Genomic DNA, 19,535 nt, shown 5'->3' with positions numbered 1-19,535 from the left:
AACAGATAAGGCGCCGCCGCACCCCCAAATCCGGGGTGTCCCCCCCCCGCTGCTGGACTTTGAGCCGGGACCGAGCCCAGCAAACTCAGGACACACACGGAGCATCCGCAGCCCGAACGCCCCAAAGCAGGTGAAACCCACCCAAACGGCAGCTTCCGCAGCAAGACGCTGGTCCCCCCTAACACCCCACCCCCTCCTTTTTGATGGTTTTGGGAAAATCAACCACCAGCAAACCCTTTTTCCGGCTTTTTTCCACCCGGTTCTTTGCAGGCACCGGGCAGCCGGCCCCGCTGCCACCGGTGGGGTTTGGCACGGGGGAGGGGCGGGTGGTAAAAAGGCCAAATTCCTCCTGGATTTCGCCCAGGAGAATGGGCCCTGGGTGGGAAATGCTCCTCGAGCTGACTACAACCCCTTAAACTCCTCTTAAACACCCTGATAACCCCTTAAAAAACCCTCTAACACCCCCCAATCCCCCCTTAAACCCCTTTAAAACCCCACCCTCAACCCCCCTTAAAAATGCTTTTAAAACCCCTTTAAAAAACTCCTTACAACACCTTAAAACCCCTAAACCCTCCTAAAACCTCCCATAAATCCCCTTAAACCTCCCTTAAAAACAGAACCAACCTAAACCCTTAAAAAACCCTAAAACCCCCTTAAAAAATCCTGAAAAACCCTTAAAATCTGCCTTGAACCCCCTGAAAACCTTTAAAAATCCTTTAAACTCCTTAAGACCCCTAAAACCCCCTCCTCAAACCCCCTTCAAAAATTCTTAAAACCACTCTGAATTTCTTAAAAAATCCTTTAAAATCCTTTAAAACCCCTTAAAAGACCCCTAAAATGAGGAAAAGCCCCCATCTCTCTGCCCCCCCCAATTCCTGTGGTCCCAGTGAGCCAGTGGGAAATGACAGTATTTTAGAAAACAAAAAAATCACATTTTTATTTTAATCAAAACCCCACAAAAATCCCCCAAACCCCTGAAAATAAATGAAAAGGAGGGGGACGACGGGAATGGGGATCCGGGTTTTTTGTTGTTTTTTTTTTTTTTTTTAAAAAAAAAATTCCCCCTTTTTGCTCTCAAAAATCTGACATGACCTTTGCTTCCTTGCAATAAATATACAAAAATAGAATAAATTAGGTTAAAAAACAAAAGGAAAAGGTAACACTGGCAGATCAGCGTTAAAGGGGGAGAAAAAAAAACAACCCACCCAGAAACCCGGTGGGAGAGGAATAAATAGGGAGAAAAAAGCAAAAATAAGCCAGTGTGGGGGCTGAGCCCCTTTTTTTTTTTCTTGAAATGTAGAAAAAAAAGAGGAACCCCCCAAAACACCTCGCCCAGCCCCCAAAGAGCTTGAAATTTAATTTTTGGCATTTTTTTTGGGGGGGGAGAGGGGGGAGGATGGGGGGTGACACCTGTTTCAATCCCCAACCCCGGGGATGATAATAATAATAATACTATAAAAAACCCAAAATAATAATAGAAATAATAAATAAACCCCTCGGGGAGGAGGAGGGGGGGGGTGTCTTCATTTGGTTGCTTTCAAGTATCTGGGGGGGGGGTTAAATGGAGACCCCCCCGGCCCCGAGCTGCTCCTGCAGCCCCAGCAGGCTGTAGGCGATGCGCTTCTGGTGCCCCGGCAGGCGCACCCCGATTTTCTTGATGTCGCTGGGGATAAGGGTGGGGGGAGGAAGCAAATAAATAATGATGGTTATTGGGGTGGGAAGAGCCGTGGGTGTGTGTCCCCCCCCGCCCCGTTTTGGGGCTCGTGTCCCCCCAACAGCCCCACTGCTGGGGACAGCTGGATGGACACGGCTCTGCATCTCTGGCCGGATCCTAGAGGGAACAGGTCCCTCAGGCCATCCGCGGGATGTGGATTCCTGTCCCTGTCCCTGGGTGGCAGCCGGAGGGGACAGCATGGGGACACACCACAGGGACACCATGGGGACACCATGGATGCAGTAGGGGGACACCATGGATCTAGAATGAGGATGCCATAGGGACACCACAGGGACACCATGGATCTAGTATGAGGATCCATAGGGACACCATGGGGACACCATGGATGCAGTAGGGGGACACCATGGATCTAGTATGAGGAACCATAGGTACACCATGGGGACACAGACACCACAGGGACACCATGGATCTAGTATGAGGATCCATAGGGACACCATGGATGCAGTAGGGGGACACCATGGATCTAGTATGAGGATCCATAGGGACGCCATGGGGACACCATGGATGCAGTAGGGGGACACCATGGATCTAGTATGAGGAACCATAGGTACACCATGGGGACACAGACACCACAGGGACACCATGGATCTAGTATGAGGATCCATAGGGACACCATGGATGCAGTAGGGGGACACCATGGATCTAGTATGAGGATCCATAGGGACATCATGGATCTAGTATGAGGATGCCATAGGGACACCAAGGGGACACCACAGGGACACCATGGATGCAGCAGGGGGGACCACGGACCTAGTATGAGGATCCATAGGGACACCATGGATGCAGTAGCGGACACCATGGATCTAGTAGGAGGATCCATAGGGACACCATGGGGATGGTATGGGGACACCATGGATGCGGTAGGGGGACACCATGGATCTAGTATGAGGATGCCATAGGGACACCATGGATATAGCATGAGGACACTGTAAGTAAGGAATGGGGACACCTCAGGGACACTATGAGGACACCATGGGGACAGTACGAGGACACCAAGGACATGGTATGAGGATGCCATGGGGACAGTATGGGGACACCACAGGGACATCATGGGGACAGTATGGGGACACCACGGGGATGTGGACTCACTCGCTGGTCATCTGCAGGACCTTCTCGATGGTGCTGTAGCCCGAGGCCATGAAGTGCTCCGTGTACTGGGGCATCCTAATGGACTCCAGCCACTCAGGGACGGAGCGGAAGGGGACGCCCTCTGAGCCACTGGTGCTGGGCAGGCGGATGGAGACCCTGGCGGGGTGGGAACGGGGGGTGCAGAAATGGTGCAGAAATGGGAGGGTGCAAAAACAATGTGAAAATGGAAGGACACCAAAAAATAATGCAGAAGGGGGAAGATGCAAAAAAAAAAAAAAAAAAAAAGGGGGGGGTGTGCAGAAACGACAGGAGGGGGAAAATGATGCAAAAGTGACAGGATGCAAAAATAATGCAGAAACAGAACGATGCAAAAAAATTATGCAGAAATGGAACGATGCAAAAAATGATGCAGCAATGGAGAATGCAAAAATTAAAAAGCACAAATGCAAAAAAGCAACACCTAAATGTCAAGATGCAGAAATGCACAAAGCAATGCCCCAATGCCAAGATGCAAAAAGGCAACAGCTCAATGCAAAACGGAATGCTGGAAAGCAAAAGTATAATGCAAACAGTGCAAAAAAAGTGAGAGGTGATGCGAAAGTGCCCAGATGTAAAAAAGAAGGCAGAGAGGTGAAGATGCGAAGAGTAATGGAAAAAGTGGAAATGCAAAAAATGAGGCAAGAACACTAAAAAAGCAAGAAACAATGCAAAAATGCCAAAGGGGAAAAAAAAGCGAAAATGCACAGATGCAAAAAAGCAGAAAAAAACCACAATGAAAAGCTGCAAAATCAATTAAAAAGAGCAAAGGTCTAGAAAAGAATGCAGGAATATAAAACTACAAAATAAAAAAATTACAAAGCACAGATGCAAAGAAACGCGCCACCATGCAGAGATGCAAGACCCAATGCAAGAATGCAAAACCAGTGCAAAACTGCCGAGACCCAAAAAGGAGTGCAGGAATGCCACGATGCAAAAGAGCACGCAGGAATGCAAAGTTGCAAAAAGCAATGCAGAAACGCAGAGCTAGAAAAAGCGACGCAAGGACGCAGAGGTGCAAAAAGCGACGCAAGGACGCAGAGGTGCAAAAAGCGACGCAAGGACGCAGAGGTGCAAAAAGCGACGCAAGGACGCAGAGGTGCAAAAAGCGACGCAAGGACGCAGAGGTGCAAAAAGCGACGCAAGGACGCAGAGGTGCAAAAAGCGACGCAAGGACGCAGAGGTGCAAAAAGCGACGCAAGGACGCAGAGGTGCAAAAAGCGACGCAAGGACGCAGAGGTGCAAAAAGCGACGCAAGGACGCAGAGGTGCAAAAAGCGACGCAAGGACGCAGAGGTGCAAAAAGCGACGCAAGGACGCAGAGGTGCAAAAAGCGACGCAAGGATGCAAAGGTGCAAAAAGCGACGCAAGGATGCAAAGGTGCAAAAAGCGACGCAAGGATGCAGAGGTGCAAAAAGCGACGCAAGGATGCAAAGGTGCAAAAAGCGACGCAAGGATGCAAAGGTGCAAAAAGCGATGCAAGAATGCAGCGGTGCAAAAAGCAACACAAAAGTGCAAAGGTGCAAAACCCAAACACAAAAATGCAGAGATGCACAGAGCAACGCAAGAACGCCAAGATGCAGAACCCAGTGCAAGAGTGCAAACCTGCAAAAAGCGATGCAAAAACCCCCTGCAGCGCTCCAAAACCTGCCAAGGCGCACAGGAGCATGCAAGGGTGCGACAGTGCAAGCTGCACCCCCCTTTCCTCCCCCCTCCTCGCCCCCCCTCCTCGCCCCGGGCCAGCTCTTGGTGCTCACCGGGGGTCGAAGTCTGCCAGCGCCTTAAGGGAGTCGGGGGCGCGGATGAGCTTGTCGAGGATGCTGACGATATCGGCAAACCTGGGACGCCGGCTGCGCTCCTGCTGCCAGCACTGCATCATCAGCTGGTAGATGGCAGAGGGACAATCCAGGGGCGCCGGCAGGCGGAAGCCCTCGTTGATGGCCTTCATCACCTACCAGGAGAAGGAGGTTGAGTGGTGCGTCCCCTCCCAAAAAGCTGGCCGTTTAACAAGCCCCCCCCCTCGCCAAAATCAGTGTTGGAGGAGGGGGGTGCTCACCTCGTGGTTTGAGAGCTCCCAGTACGGGCGCTCGCCGTAGGACATCACCTCCCACATGACGATGCCGTAGCTCCAGACGTCGCTGGCGGAGGTGAACTTGCGGTAGGAGATGGCTTCGGGCGCCGTCCAGCGGATGGGGATCTTCCCCCCCTACGGCAACGTCGGGGTCAACCCTGCACCCCCCAACCCCCCCCACCCGCGGCCAAGCCAGCCCAGCCCTTGGTGGCACTTACGCTGGTGGTATAGGTGGCTTCGGGGTCGTCTTCCAACACCCGTGAAAGCCCAAAATCGGACACTTTGCACACCAGGTTGCTGTTCACCAAGATATTCCGGGCGGCCAGATCCCGGTGGACGTAATTCATGTTGGCCAAGTACTTCATGCCGGCGGCGATGCCCCGCAACATGCCCACCAGCTGGATGACGCCGAATTCCCCCTGTTTTTCCTGGGGAAAGGGGAGAATCCAGCCTCGAATCCACCTCTCATCCCACCTCCCGGATGAGTTTTGGTGGTTCCACCACCCAGCAATCCTTGCCCGGAGGGGACGTTGCCACCACGCTTCACCTACCCGCAGGAATTTATCCAGCGCGCCGTTCTCCATGTACTCCGTGATGATCATGAAGGGTTTGTCTGTATGAAATCATAATAAAAAAGACTCAAAATGGGTAAAACCCCTCCCCCAAATCCCCCCACCCCCTCCCACAAAACCCAACCCCTCCAAAACAAAAACCCCCAAAACACCCAACCCCCTCCAAAATCCCCAACTCCCCCAAAAAAACCAGCCCTGCCCCCAAAAACTAAAAAAACCCACCCCCCAACTTCCCAAAAGCTCAACCCCAAAACTTCCGAACCCCCCCACAGCCCCCAAAATCCCACAAGCGCCCCCAAAAAACCTCACACCTCCCCCAAGAAAACCCTAAAACCTCCACCCCCCCAACAAAACAAACACCCCCTCAAAAGAGAAACCCACAAACCCCCAAGTGTCTGCCCCCCGAAAGCACAATGCCCCCCCCAGAAAAGCCTCCAAAACCCCCAACCCCCTCAAAACCTTGTTGCTCAAAACACCATATTTTTATATAGTGGTTTTTGGGGTGTTTTCAAGGGAAACTTGGGAGGGGGGGTTGGGGGGAACACACGAGACTCACACTTGGAGACGACCCCTTCCAGGCGGATGATGTTGTGGTGGCAGAACTGGCCCATGATGGTCGCTTCGCTCAAGAAGTCCACCCGTTGCTTCTCCGTGTAGCCCACCTTCAAGGTCTTGATGGCCACCGGCACCTCCTTCTTACCACGCTTCAGGGTGCCCTTGTAGACCTCCCCAAATTCACCTGCTCGGAGGGAGGGGGGACATTTAACCACCCCAACCTGGTTCAACTTTAGGGTGTCTTTGGGGTGACAAAGCCACCCAAGGACCTACCGGCGCCGATGACCTTCTGGCGGGTGATGGAAGATGGAGGGATCTCAGTGGTGAACTTGAGCATGGCTTGGTTGGGGTCTTCGTAGGTGTGTGGGTCAACGTAGGTCTTGAGGGGCTTCAGCTGGTCTGCGGGGTGATGGGAGGGGGGTCAGAACCCATGTCACCCCCCACCCATCCCTGTTGACCCCACTGTCCCATTGCTCACCTGACTTGGAGAAGTAGACATCCTCGGCAGACTGGCGTGGCCGTGACCTCCTCCTCCTGCAAAAAAGCAGCATTTTGCCCCCCAAAATTACCCCTCGCTCATCCTTGTGGTGGAAAAAATGGTATTTTGGGGTTTCTTTGGGGAGGGTTGGGGTTTTTTTATCACTTTACCGACGGAGGATGTAGAGAATGGCCAAGAGGAGGACAACAAAGATGACACCAGCGACGGAGCCGCTGATGACAGCGGTGGATGCCATGGCCTCGGTGCCTGTGGGGACAGTTTGGGGGGGAGTTGTGGTGAACCATGCACACCCTGGACCCCGCACCCCACAATCCTCCCCCCCCCACCCCCCTGAGATCCTCACCCTCGGGCAGGGTCTCGAACTCGTGCTGGGGGCTGTAGGCACCGTGGCCGTCCGGGGTGAGCGCCTGGACCCGCACCACGTAGGCGGTGGCAGGGGACAACTTGGGGAGGGTGACGGAGGTGCCCTCGCAGCGCAGCACTGAGTAGCTGTTCTCATCCACCTGGGGACACGGGGGAGGGGGGTGACAGGGGTGGAGGTGACGCAGATGGATGGGGTGAGGATGGAGGTGACAGGGATGGAATGGTGACACAGATGGAGAGGTGACACGGATGGAGAGGTGACACAGGTGTGGGTAAGGATGGAGGTGACACGGATGGGGGTAAGGATGGAGGTGACATGGATGCGGGTAAGGATGGAGGTGACACGGATGCGGGTAAGGATGGAGGTGACATGGGCAGAGGGGACACACAAGGATGGGGATGATGGATTTAGGGGTGGTGGGCTGAAGCTGTGACACAGGACAGACCTTCTTGCTGTAGGTGACCTCGTATTTCCAGACCCGACTCTGCTGCCGCGGTGGCACCGTCCAGGAGAGGACCAAGCTGGTGGCCGTCCGTCCATCCAGGCTCACCGATGTCACCCGAGGTGGCTCTGCCGTGGGGACAGTGACATCAGGGAGGTCTCCCCACGATGGAGGGAAGATGTGGGAGATGCTGGTGGCCCCTTACCCGTCTGGTTGACGCTGATGGTGGTGGCAGCTACACTACGGTGGTGGCTGTAGGGTGACACGCCATTCTGGGCTTCGACGGTGAAGGTGTAGTTGACATGTGGCTCCAGGTCGGTGACGGTGACCCCCGTCCCCGTCAACCCCCGGGGGGGCTGCGAATAGCGGAGCCCCCCGTCGCAGGGACGGCACTCCCCGCTCTCCGGCCAGCACTGCTCACAGGTGACGCTGTAGGTGACATCCCTACGGCCACCGGGGTCAGCAGGGGGGGACCAACGCAGCTGCACCGTGGCCCCCAGCCCCACAGCTGTGACACCTTGGGGGGGCGAGGGGGGACCTGGGAGGGGGGACAGAGAGCAGGGAGGGGAGGTCAGGGGGAGGGATGGCCACACCGTGCCTCAGTTTCCCCCCACCCCCCCCAAAAAAAAGGTCACTTACGGGTGCAGGGGTCGGCGGGGGGGTCGGTGGGGGTGCGGAAGAAGCCGTCCTGGCAGGGGCAGGTGGCGGCGGCAGCAGGGGAGGGCAGGGTGTGGGGCGGGCAGGGCTGGCAGCCCTCGGGGGACACGGTGGCCTTGAAGGAGCCGGGGGGGCAAGCTGGGAGGGGGGACACACACAGTGACACCGGTGAGACCCCCAATTCCCCCTCCCCACTCACAGCATCCTCACCCAGACGGGTTTTGGGGTGCATCACCCTCCCAAGCACCCAGAGTGGGGGGATTTTAGGGTATTTCACCTTATTTTGTAGCTTCTTTATTATTGGGACCCCCCCAGCCCACCCCCCTCCTGGCTGAGCCCTGCTGCACTCGCTGCACTAATGATGCTCTGGGGCGAGGATCCAGGATGGGGAATTTTGGGGCCAACAGCCCATTTCTCCAGCCCAAATTGGGGATTTTAGGGTATTTCACCTTATTTTTGCAGCTTCTATTATTACTGGGACCCCCCCAGCCCACCCCCCATCCTGGCTGAGCCCTACCACGCTCACTGCACTAGTGATGCTCCAGGTCGAGGATCCAGGATGGGGAATTTTGGGGCGAACAGCCCATTTCTCCAACCCAGAGTGGGGATTTTAGGGTATTTCACCTTATTTTTGCAGCGTCTAATATTACTGGGACCCCCCCAGCCCACCCCCCTCCTGGCTGAGCCCTGCTGCACTCGCTGCACTATGCTCCAGGTTGAGGATCCAGGATAGGGAATTTTGGGGCCAACAGCCCACTTTTCTGACCCAGAGTGGGGATTTTAGGGTATTTCACCCTATTTTTGCAGCTTCTAATATTACTGGGACCCCCCCAGCCCACCCCCCTCCTGGCTGAGCCCTGCTGCACTCGCTGCACTAGTGATGCTCCGGGTTGAGGATCCAGGATGGGGAATTTTGGGACCAACAGCCCATTTCTCTGCCCCCCCCTCGCCTTCTACCCCCTGGCACGCATCGAGCCGGTACATCCCCCCCCCCCTCCATGGCTCCTCAGCCCCTCCATCCCACTTCACCTCACCTTGGCAAGTCTCTCCCACTTTCTCATAGCCAGCGCGGCACAGGCACTCCCCGATGGGCACCAGCCACTCGCCGTCGGCGTTGCAGTGCAGCGCGGGCGCCTGCTCGGCCACCGCCTCCTCCACGCACCTTCCCCGCACCTCGGCCAAGGTCTGCGAGTCGACGCCGGCCACCGTCTCGGGGAAGCGAGCCATCCCCCGTAAAACAGCCGGGCACCTCTTGTAATAAATCCGAACGGAAAGCAACGCCACGCACGCTCCCAAATCCTGGAAAGCCAAGTAGAAACCTTTCCGACGGAGAGGTCCCACCGATCGGACCTCAACGTTGAGTTTAACATTCCGGGAAGCAAAATCATCCTGGACGGTGATTTCATCCGGTGCGATGGTGTCAATCTTCTTGAACTGTCTCTTTTGGAAGTTGGTGCCGTAATCCACGTCGGATTCGGCGTAGTAGAGGTTGAAGGTCTCCTTGCAGGAGCCGCCGCCAGCGGTGGGGAAGCTGTTGCAGTCGCGGACGGTGAATTGGAGTTCGATGAAGATGCGTTGGGCCACACCGCGGTAGATCCAGTTGGTGCGGAGCCAGTTCTCCTGCTCACCCTCCAGCACGTTGCACACCGAGTAGATGTAGATCAAGGAGTCGTTCAGCACGTTCTGCAGCAGGTCCCACTGCCCCCCAAGAGAGAAATGGGTGCTGGGGGGGGGGGGAAACTGAGGCAGGGGGGCGGTGCTCCTGGTCCTCGTAGATGTCCCTGTCACCGTGGAGGTCCCCAAGACCATCCCAGTGGAGGTCCCCATCCCAGTGAATGTCCCCAACCCTGTGGATGTCCCCATGGATGTGCCTGTCCCCATCTACATGGATATCCCCAACCCAATCCCCATGGATGTCCCTGTCCCCATGGAGGTCCCCAACCCTGTGGATGTCCCCATGCCCATCCCCATCCACGTGGACATCCCCAACCCAACCCCCGTGGAGGTCTCCATTGCCATGGATGTCCCCCTCTCCATTTCCATCTCTGGGTGATCCCCTCCCCATGGATGTTCCTGTCCCCATGGAGGTCCTCAACCCTGTGGATGTCACCATGTCCATCTCTACAGGTGTCCCCATCCCGATATATGTCCCCAACCCAATGGATGCCCCCATCCTCACGAGTGGCCCCATCCCCACGGAGGTCCCTGTCCCTATGGGGGTCCCCATCTCCATCCCTATCCCCATGGAGGTCTCCATCCCCATGGATGTCCTTGTCCCCATGGAAGTCCCAGTGCCCAGCGTGGGCTCTCAGGGTGGTGCTGGGCGCCGGGTCCCCCAGTGCTCACCCCTTTGCCGTAGGGCTGGGTCAGCCAGCCCAGCTCCCCCTGCGCCTTGGCGAAGTCCAGCAGGACCACTGCGGGGAGAGGAGAGGGGCTTTAGTGGGGTGAGAGATGCCACCAGGACCCACGGGTGGCCCCAGGACCTGCAGGTGCCACCAGTGCACCCCTGGGACCCATGGATGTCCCCCAGGTACAATGTATATATCCCTGGGACCCACAAATGCCACTGCAAGCCATGTGTATGTCCCTGGGACCCACAGATGCCTCTGGGACCCATGGGTGTCCCCCAGGATCCATGTATATATCCCTGGGACCCACAAATGCCACTGTGACCCATGGGATGTCCCTGGGACCCACAGATGCCTCTGGGACCCATGGGTGTCCCCCAGGATCCATGTATATATCCCTGGGACCCACAAATGCCACTGTGACCCATGGGATGTCCCTGGGACCCACAGATGCATCCAGGACCCATGGATGTCCCCAGGACCCACAGATGCACTCAGTCCCTGTAGATGTCCTAGGACCTGCAAACACTCCCGGGAACCCCAGATAGCTCCAGGACCCCCATTCCCAATGGATTTGCCTGGAAACCCCCCCAGAAGACCCCCAGGGCCTCCCCCAAAAGAGGGGAACCCGCGCAGAGCTCCGCAGGGCGCGAGGGCAGGCAGACCTGCCGGGACATGCCGGCTGCCCGTGAGGGCGGTGGCTGGATCCAGCGCCTGGGAGAGGAAGAGGAGGCCGGGAGGGAAGTGCTGACGGGTGCCCCCCCCCCTTGGTGAATCACCCCCCAGGAATGTGCCCGGACGCCTGGGTTCACAGGATGGGTCTCAGTGGGGTGGGGGAGTTTCGAGGATGGATGCCCCCCCGCCAACCTCCTTGGCTGAGAACGGGCGAGCTCGTGACATGCCCCAAGAGGGTAAAGTCTAGGGAGGGGAACCCCAAGAACCTGGTTGGGGGACACACACGCATGTGGCTCCGTCATCCCCCCCACCGTGCCCGGGTCAGGAAGGATGCCGGGGCGGATATCCCGGCTTTCCTGCGGCTGGAAATCCCCCCCGAGCCTCCGGAGAGCGGAAAGCCGGCGGGGGGCTGGCGCGTGAGCCGAGCTGGTGGGGCGTCCCCCCCCGGGCATGGCGGGGGCGAGTCAGGGGACAGACCCGGGGCTGCGGCTGTTGAGTCAAGGGGTGCAGCACCCAAGGGCGCACCCATGCCCAGGGCCACCGGTGCTGTCGGCACCTCCTGTGCCATCACCATCGGCATCTGCACCCCCATCCCCGGTGCCACCTCCACCCACCCTGCCATTGCCATCGGCATCACCATCTCCACTGCCACCAGCAGCATGGCCGTGGCCATCACCGCGGCCTTCGTCACCTCCAGCGCCACCATCACCATAGCCATCACCACGGCCATCACCACCACCTCCACCCCAACCTGCAGCCCCACCACTGTCCCTGCCACCACCTGCAGCCCCTGCACCATTGTCACTGTCCCCACCTGCACTGTCCCTGCTGGTGCCACCACCACCAGCACCGCACCCCACACCTGCATCCCTGTCCCATCCCCAGCCGCATCCTTATCCCTGTCCCCAACTGCGTTTTCCAGCCCATCCCTGTCCTGTCCCTATCCCATCCCAATCCTGTCCCCATCCTCATCTCAATCCCAATCTCATCCCAAATCCAATCCCAGTCCCATCCCAGTTTTACTCCGAATCCCAATCCCAAAACGAATCCCAATCCCACCCCCTCCTATTCCCATCCCATCCCCATCCTAATCCTGTCCCATTCCCTCGTCCCCTCCCCACCCTCAGGGACCCCCCAAACCTCAGACCAAGTGGCACAAGGATCCAGCCAGGGCGCCCAGCACCCCCCAGCCACCCCATCCCACCGGATTTTGCCCTGCCCAAGCAATGGGAAGACCCCCCCCCCCCCCCAGTCCCGCTACTCTCCCAACACTTCCCCCTTTTTTGCAGTTTTCGACCCAAGAATCCCCACGGATCCCTCCCGGGAATCGGCACCTCGGGAACGTGCCCCAACTCCTGCAGGTCAGGTGAGGGTCCCCACCTCCACCTTCACCCCAGCACTTAAAAAAAATCCTCATTTTAGGTTTTTTTACCCCATTTTTATTTTTTAGGAAGGTATTTTCCATCCCAAATCCCCCCGCCAGCCTCAAATTTATTTACAGTCAGGGCTGGATCCTTCCTTTTTTCCCTCGAAAGCAACAGATTAAACCCTTTGGACAGAATTTTTAGCAACCTTTTTTTTTTTTTTAATTAAATGTATATATTAAAAAAGTGACTTTCCCCCTTTTTTTTCCCCCCGATCCCCCCAAAGTGAGCTCAGAACCCAGCCGGGGAAGGCTGCGAGGTGGAGGCCGGGACGCCGCTTGTTTTTCCCAGCTTTTTGGGGTTTTCCTGACATTGTTTCCCAGCTCGGGGCCGGATCCTGCCCGGCCCAGCGCCGGCTGCGGCACACGCTCCGCTCAGGGGAAATTTCCCCCTTTTTGGGGGTTTATTCCCTTTAAACCCCCCCAGCCCCAACGCCACTTTTCGGGGGGAACCAGCTGGACCCGGTCGGACGCTCCACATGGGAAAAGTTGCTCAAAACTTTTGTTTTTTCCCCCCATTTTATTTATTTTCCCAGCTCCCCCTTTTCTCCCTCCCTCCCTCCCTCCCTCCTCTTTTAGCTTTCTCCCCCCCTTTTCTAACTTTCCACAGTTTTAAAACTTTCTTCCCTCTTTCTTTTTTCCCTCTTTCTTAAATTTTTTCCTCTTTCATAACTTTTTTCCCCTCTTTCTTAACTCTTTAACTCCCCCCGCACGCCGTAGCTCGCCGCACCCATGTGTGCCCCTTTTTTGGGGGGGGGAGCACCCCCCCACCATCCTTTATTTTGGGGGATCCCCAGCCCCCCAACCTCTCAGCCCCCCCCCGCACCCCAATAAGCGGGTTTTGGGGTGTCCCCCCCCCCAAGCGCGGAGCTCACCTTCTTCGGCTGCCAGGGGGGTGACGGCGGTGAGGAAGAGGAGGGTGAAGGCTGGGGGGGTGCCAGCCATGGTGGGGGGCTTGGGGGGCCGGGGTGCACCCCACAACCGGCGGCACAACCAGCGCTGTGGGGCGTGTGGGGCTGAGCACCCCGCTCCTGTTCATTCATGTCCCTGTGATGTCACCCGGCCACGCCCGCTCTTAAAGGGACAGGAGCCGCTCCCAGTACACACCAGTATGGGACTGGGGGGGGCCGAGCCTGAGGATCGGGAGTGGGCTAGCGGGGGGTGGGGGTGGGACCCCCCACGGGGCTGCACGCGCAGGGTGGGGTGGGTGGGTGGGTGCGGGGTGTCCGGATCGGTCCCGTACCACCGTGTCCCCCCTCCTCAGCTCCGGTCATCAGGGGGTTAAAGCCCCCCCCGCCAGCCCCCTCCCCTTTCATTCATGAAGCGGCGTGGGAAGGGACGGGGGGATCGGCAGCCAATGGCAGCAGGGGGCGGAGCCATGGGGCTACTACCGGCCACGCCCCCCACCCACCAGTTAAGATACCGGGGGGCGTAACTGGGGGGAGGTGGTGGTGTAACTGGGGGGAGGGTAACTGGCTCGCCAGCCCTCCGCCAGCCCCACCCCCACCCCCGTCCTCCGGGATGGGGGTCCCGGGGGGCTGGTTTGGGGGGTGCTGCCGGCCCCCCCCACCCCTGCCCCGGCATCCGCTGGGCCGGAAAAAGGCCGGACCAGAAATCGGCTTTTTCCGGCCTAAAAATAATGTGGTTTTTCCGCTGCGCCGGGCGCGGGCCGGGGCGGCTGGATCGGGCCCCAGCACCCCCAATCCCCCAACACCCCCATCCCAGCACCCCAAATCTGTATGATACTGCAGCACCCCAGCACCCCAAATCTCGCAGCACCCCAAATCCCGCAGCACCCCAAATCCCGCAGCACCTCAAATTCCCAGCACCCCACACCCTGCAGCATCCAAAGCACCTCAAATCCTGCAGCACTCCAAATCCCACAGCACCCAAAGCACCCCAAAACCCCAAAGCACCCCAAAGCACCCAAGGCACCCCAAATTCCAAGCACCCCAAATCCTGCAGCATCCAAAGCACCCCAAATCCCCCCACATCCCGCAGCACCCAAGGCACCCCAAATCCCCAAATCCCCCCACATCCCGCAGCACCCAAGGCACCCCAAATCCCCAAAGCACCCCACATCCTGCAGCACCCAAGGCACCCCAAATGCTGCAGCAACCACGGCACCCCAAATTCCAAGCACCACAAATCCTGCAGCACCCCAAATTCCAAGCACCACAAATCCTGCAGCACCCCACATCCCGCAGCACCCCAAATTCCAAGCACCACAAATCCCGCAGCACCCAAAGTACCCCAAATCCTGCAGCACCCACAGCACCCCAAATTCCCAGCACCCCAAATCGTGCAGCACCCACAGCACCCCAAATTCCAAGCACCACAAATCCCAAAGCACCCACAGCACCCCACATCCCACAGCACCCCACATCCCACAGCACCCCACATCCCACGATCCCCTTGCACCCAAATCAGACAAGTCAGGGCACCCAGGCATCTCTTGGGGGAAAAAGATGGATTTGGGTCAAAAAGCACCTTCCCCACCCCCCACCCCCGGGGGGTTCAGGCCGGGGGGGTCCCCTCATCCTCCAGGGCGACACCAGCAGCGATCTGGTCCCGCCGCCAGAGCCTCTCAACCAGGGCGTCGAGGAGGGGGGCGACCCGGGCCAGCCCCCCACCCGCCCCCCCGAGCCCTGGCCCGCTGCCCGCCCGCAGCACCGGCAGCCCCCAGGTCCCCTCGAAGGCCACCACATCCCCCTCTGTCACATCTGCCTGCGGGGACAGGTCGAATCTGGGTCACAGGGGGGGGGACACGGTCAAGGTAAACACCAAAAAAACAAATCTCCCCCCAGCCCCCCCCCTCCCCCAAATAAGTGGGGGGCACCAAGGCATCAGTGTCACAAAGTGTGCATGGTCTCAGCCTGCCAAGGTGCTGAGCGCTGTGAGATGTGGGGGTGCAAACCCCCTTATTGTGGGGGGGACACACTGTCAAGGGGGACACCAACACCCAGACCCCTCCCCGGGGGGGGGGTGTACAAACCCCCTTACAACTCGGGGGGTGCAGTTGACCCATTGGTGTCACGATGCGCGCGCGTTCTCAGCCCACCGAGATGCCAAGCGGTGGGAACTATAAGGGTGCAAACCCACTTCTGGGGGGGATGTGGACCCCCCAGGGACACCCCCGCCCCCCCGAAGGATACTTGGTGCCGACGACCACCTTAACGAGGTTTTCTTCGTCAGGGCCAATGACCCGGCTCATGAGGGCTGGCAGCTCCTCGAAGGACGAGCGGTCGGTGAAGGAGAAGAGGAAGAGGATGGCGTCCGCCTCCTCCTTACAAGCCTGGGGAGGGGGAGACGCCACCATCATTGGGAGGGGAGGGTGTGTGTGTGTCCTGTGTGTGTGTGTCCCATGTCCCCCCCCCTCACCGGTAGCAGATGCTCGAATTTTCTCAGCGCTCCGTCTCCGCAATCCCAAAAATGCAGCTGGAAGATGACGGGGCGGCCGCTGGCTCGTGGCTTGGCCGGCCAGTGCACCGTGGTGGCCTCGATGCCTGGGGACACACACACACCACACACGCTGTCACCCCCAGGGGACATGCGGGAGGGGGGGCTGTGTGTCCCCCCAAGACGTACCCAGGGTCTCATGGTGGGTGGGGGGCACGGGGGTCCCCGCCAGCACGGCCACCAAAGCCGTCTTGCCCACGCTGCTCTTGCCGGAGACGAAGAGTTTGTAGGTGACAGTGGGGGCGGCCAAGGTGGGGGGCAGCACCGGGCGCTCCAGCAGACCTGGGGAGAAAGGGGGGTATGAGGGGTTTGGGGGGGGCTGACACCCCAATTTGGTGAGGGGGGGAGGCGAGGGGGTGCTCACCGAACACTCTCCGCCGGTTCTTGTGGAGGATGGAGTCCCGGTAAGGGCGGCCGGCGGGGGAGAGGAGCCAGCCGGGCTCCAGCACCGGGCCCCCCCGCTCCGCCATGAGCCCCCCGACAGCGGGCCTACGGGGGGGGTCCTGCCCCATAGGGTCACTGCGCCCCGCAGCGGGGGGGGGGCCCTTAAGACCCTCCCCCCCCCGGGCTGCACGCACCCTCCAGGGTTCCAGCATCCCATCACAGGGTCCCTGCCCCACCACGGGGTCCCTGCCTCACCCCCTCCAGGGTCTCAGCACCTCCCCATGGGGTCCCTGCCCCACCATGGGGGTCCTTTGCCCCCCGGTTCAGGGTTCCAGCACCCCCCATGGGGTCCCTGATCCCCCCCCAGGTTCTCAGCACCCCCCTATGGGGTCCTCTGACTCACCATGGGGGTCCTTTATCCCCTCCCCCCCAGGGTCCCAACGCCCCCCATGGGGTCCATTACCCCCTCAGGGTCTCAGCCTCCCCCACGGGGTCCTTTGACACCCCCCAGGGTCTCTGCACCGCTCCACAGCACTCCGTGCTCCCCCCCAGAGTCCCCACACCTCTCTATAGGGTCGCTGACACCCCCCCCCCCCCCGGGTCTCTGCATCCCCCCACAGGCTCCCTGTGTCCCCCCTCGGCACCCCTACACCCCCCACGGGCCCCCTGTACCCCCCCCCCATGTAGGTCCCTGCACAGAGCCCCGGGTCCCGTCCCCCCCCCCGCGGCCCCTTTAAGGCTCGGCCCCGCCGCCCCACCTGCGGCCGCTTCCGCCCCGGGGGTGACGTCACCGCGCCGGGCGTGGCCTCGCGGCGCCCCGCCCCTTTGCTGCGGCGCATGCGCGAGAGGTGGCCCGGGGAGGGGGGTCCCTATAGCCGGGGGGTCCCCGGCCCCACACTACCCTATGGGGTCGGGACCCCCCCCCGCCTGCCCGCCCGCAGCTGTGCCCAGCGCTGCTCTGTACGGGGCCGCCGATCCAGCCCACGCACGGGCTCGGGGGTCCCCAGTTACCAGCCCCACAGGCTATGGGGTCCCCCATCTCCAGCCCTGGTTGGTTTTTGGGGTCCCTTATCTCCAGCACTGGCAGGATTTGGGGTCCCCCATCTCCAGCCCTGGTTGGTTTTTGGGGTCCCTCATCTCCAGCACTGGCAGGATTTGGGGTCCCCAGTTTCCAGCACTACCCTCCTTTTTCGAACCCTCCCCTTCCTCCTCCCAGCTTCCCCCCCCCCCCCCCCCCCATTTTTTCCACCTCTACTGATGGCTCTAACATCCCCTGGTGGAAATATTGCCCTTTTTTCACCCAGTAAGCCCCCACATCTCCCCTTTCATCCCCGAATTTTGGGGGAGCGCAGCAGGGGTTTCTCTCCATGGCATTTCCACCCCCCGACCCCCTCCCCAAAAGGACCAACCATCCGTTTCTTTTCCTTTTTATTTGTTAAACTGCTAAAAATTCATCAGGACGGAGGGAGGCGGAACTCATTAATCCCCGCGCCTACCCCCCCCCTCCCCCCCAATGTACACAAGATTTTAAATATCACCGAAAATCACTTTTCATTTCTGCGCTCGGCCGAGCCTAGGACGATGACGTGGGGGGGACACCTGAGTCGCAGGGGGGTGGGATGCACCTCGCTCACAGCACCAGCGGCTCACGGGGTGGGGTGTCGGGGTGTGTGTGTGTGTCAAAATTTGGGATCAATTTATCGTTAAGAGCACAGAACATGCGTTTCTGCAGCCAACTGGGACGGATGAGGGCTGGCCCCAGCCACTCAGCAGGTCTGGGGCTGATTGGGGGGGGGGGGGGGGGGGGGGGTTGGGGACCAAATGCCCCTGCAGGGATGCTCCGTGCAAGGAGAAGGATGTATCCCCAGTGGCAACTCACCGTCCATCCCTTTTTTTAATTAATTGTTTTTTTGGGGGTGGATGACAAAAGACATGCAAAGGGGAGGAGGGAATCGATGCCAAAGCCCCGACCGCCTTCCCCGCGTCAAAGCTTAAAGCGGAGAAGAAATATTTCATAGCTCACCCTAGGTGCTCCTGAGGTTTTTGGGGGTAAAATTTGCATTTTGCCTTCCCTTCGGACAAATCAAATACATTGGGATTAGAGTGGGAGAGGTTGGGTTTCACCAGGGATTTATTTACAGAAGTGGAAATGCCGCGGACAAAGCAAAACCCTTCCCATCCCCACGCGGCTGGGATGCGATTTAAGGCTCTGACCGGCAAAAAGCTCAGTGGGGATGGAGGGGAGAGCGGAAGAAAGCCAAGAGGGGAAAAGGGGCCACGTCATGGCACTGCCGGTTTGGGGAGGGTTCCCTGCTTTTCAGGTGCTGGAGGTTGTTGACCAAAACCTGGCAGAATCCGCCCATTTGTCCCACCCCCCCATCATCTCGAGGGGAAAGGGAAAGAGGGAGGTTGTCCCAGAAGGACGCACAGGTCCAATCCCTTCGGATTTTAATTTGTTTTAATCTTTGCGGAAGGAGGCACGTGCAAAGATGAGGTGCAGTTACTGCTATCGAGGCTGCTCACATCCTCAAATTTACCGATATCCATCTGTTTGGCTGGAAAAAACCCCCACGCATTCCCAGGCTACAAGGTGCTGGTTTGGCCTTGAACGGGTTTGGGCTGTTGACTGAAACAAAACCTTCGAGTCTAGAAGGGAACGGGCAGCCGAATTTCTCAGCTTTGGGGGAATAACGGTGTTTCTAGCGTAACTGGTGTGGGTTTCTGCTGATCAGAAGGGATCAGGCCTGATCCTGAAGCCTGATCCAGCACAGGGCAGGGAGAGCAGGATGCTAACGCCCAGCTAATTCTTATTATTTTTGGCATTTTGATGCAAAAAACCCTGTCCTTTCTTCCTTCTTACAGTCCCCTACAGAGGCCAGGAATGAGAGGGGCAGGCCAAAGGGGTGAAAGGCAAAAAAAAAAAAAAAAAAAAGGCATCATGTTTGCATTGAGCAAAGGTTCGCAGCACTGCAAGGTTCCTGACGGGGTATTGCTGTTGTTTTCCTTACGGAGTCAAGCACAGAAATAATCAGTGCGCGAAGCTCCCAGCCTCCTGCCTGTGGTGTTTGGTTTGTTCCTATAAAACCACTTTTATTCACGTCCCGCGAGGAGTTTTGGGAGAGAGACGAAGCCTCCCCAACCCCTAGAAAAGAAAACCAACCTCAAGAAGATACTGGATGGCAGATTTCCCTACCTGCTCACCCCAAATCCTTGGCTTGGATCACAGC

At 58.5% G+C, this 19,535-nt stretch overlaps 2 protein-coding genes across 4 annotated transcripts; both read right to left on the bottom strand.

Annotated features, from left to right (window-relative positions):
• Positions 1 to 910: 910 nt before the first annotated feature.
• Positions 911 to 14,183, bottom strand: EPHA2 (EPH receptor A2). Its single transcript, XM_040588981.1, has 17 exons — positions 13,341 to 14,183; positions 10,366 to 10,433; positions 9,054 to 9,717; positions 8,002 to 8,157; positions 7,568 to 7,900; positions 7,366 to 7,490; positions 6,900 to 7,059; positions 6,706 to 6,802; positions 6,536 to 6,591; positions 6,331 to 6,456; positions 6,059 to 6,241; positions 5,482 to 5,543; positions 5,149 to 5,358; positions 4,916 to 5,065; positions 4,617 to 4,810; positions 2,825 to 2,980; positions 911 to 1,663 (listed from the first exon to the last, which is right to left on the bottom strand). Exons 1-17 carry the CDS (start codon positions 13,408 to 13,410, stop codon positions 1,558 to 1,560), a joined length of 2,916 nt encoding a protein of 971 aa, XP_040444915.1. The 5' UTR covers positions 13,411 to 14,183; the 3' UTR covers positions 911 to 1,557.
• A 735-nt stretch (positions 14,184 to 14,918) lies between these two features.
• CPLANE2 (ciliogenesis and planar polarity effector 2) lies at positions 14,919 to 17,154 on the bottom strand. 3 transcript variants are annotated; one of them, XM_040588994.1, is made up of 6 exons: positions 17,067 to 17,154; positions 16,289 to 16,413; positions 16,054 to 16,206; positions 15,847 to 15,971; positions 15,621 to 15,760; positions 14,919 to 15,211 (listed from the first exon to the last, which is right to left on the bottom strand). In XM_040588994.1, the coding sequence occupies exons 2-6, from the start codon at positions 16,392 to 16,394 to the stop codon at positions 14,983 to 14,985; spliced, it is 753 nt and encodes a 250-aa protein (XP_040444928.1). In that variant the 5' UTR covers positions 16,395 to 16,413; positions 17,067 to 17,154; the 3' UTR covers positions 14,919 to 14,982. The 3 variants fall into 3 exon arrangements, with proteins under 3 accessions (XP_040444928.1, XP_040444929.1, XP_040444927.1); XM_040588995.1 differs by having other exon boundaries at positions 16,289 to 16,427; positions 17,067 to 17,093; XM_040588993.1 differs by lacking the exon at positions 17,067 to 17,154 and having other exon boundaries at positions 16,289 to 16,682.
• Positions 17,155 to 19,535: the final 2,381 nt, after the last annotated feature.

Source organism: Falco naumanni, chromosome 3 (assembly GCF_017639655.2).
Source record: "Falco naumanni isolate bFalNau1 chromosome 3, bFalNau1.pat, whole genome shotgun sequence".
Classification (NCBI taxonomy): domain Eukaryota; kingdom Metazoa; phylum Chordata; class Aves; order Falconiformes; family Falconidae; genus Falco; species Falco naumanni.
Note: the sequence above shows the minus strand (reverse complement) of the source record. Positions and strands in the feature narration are given on the sequence as shown.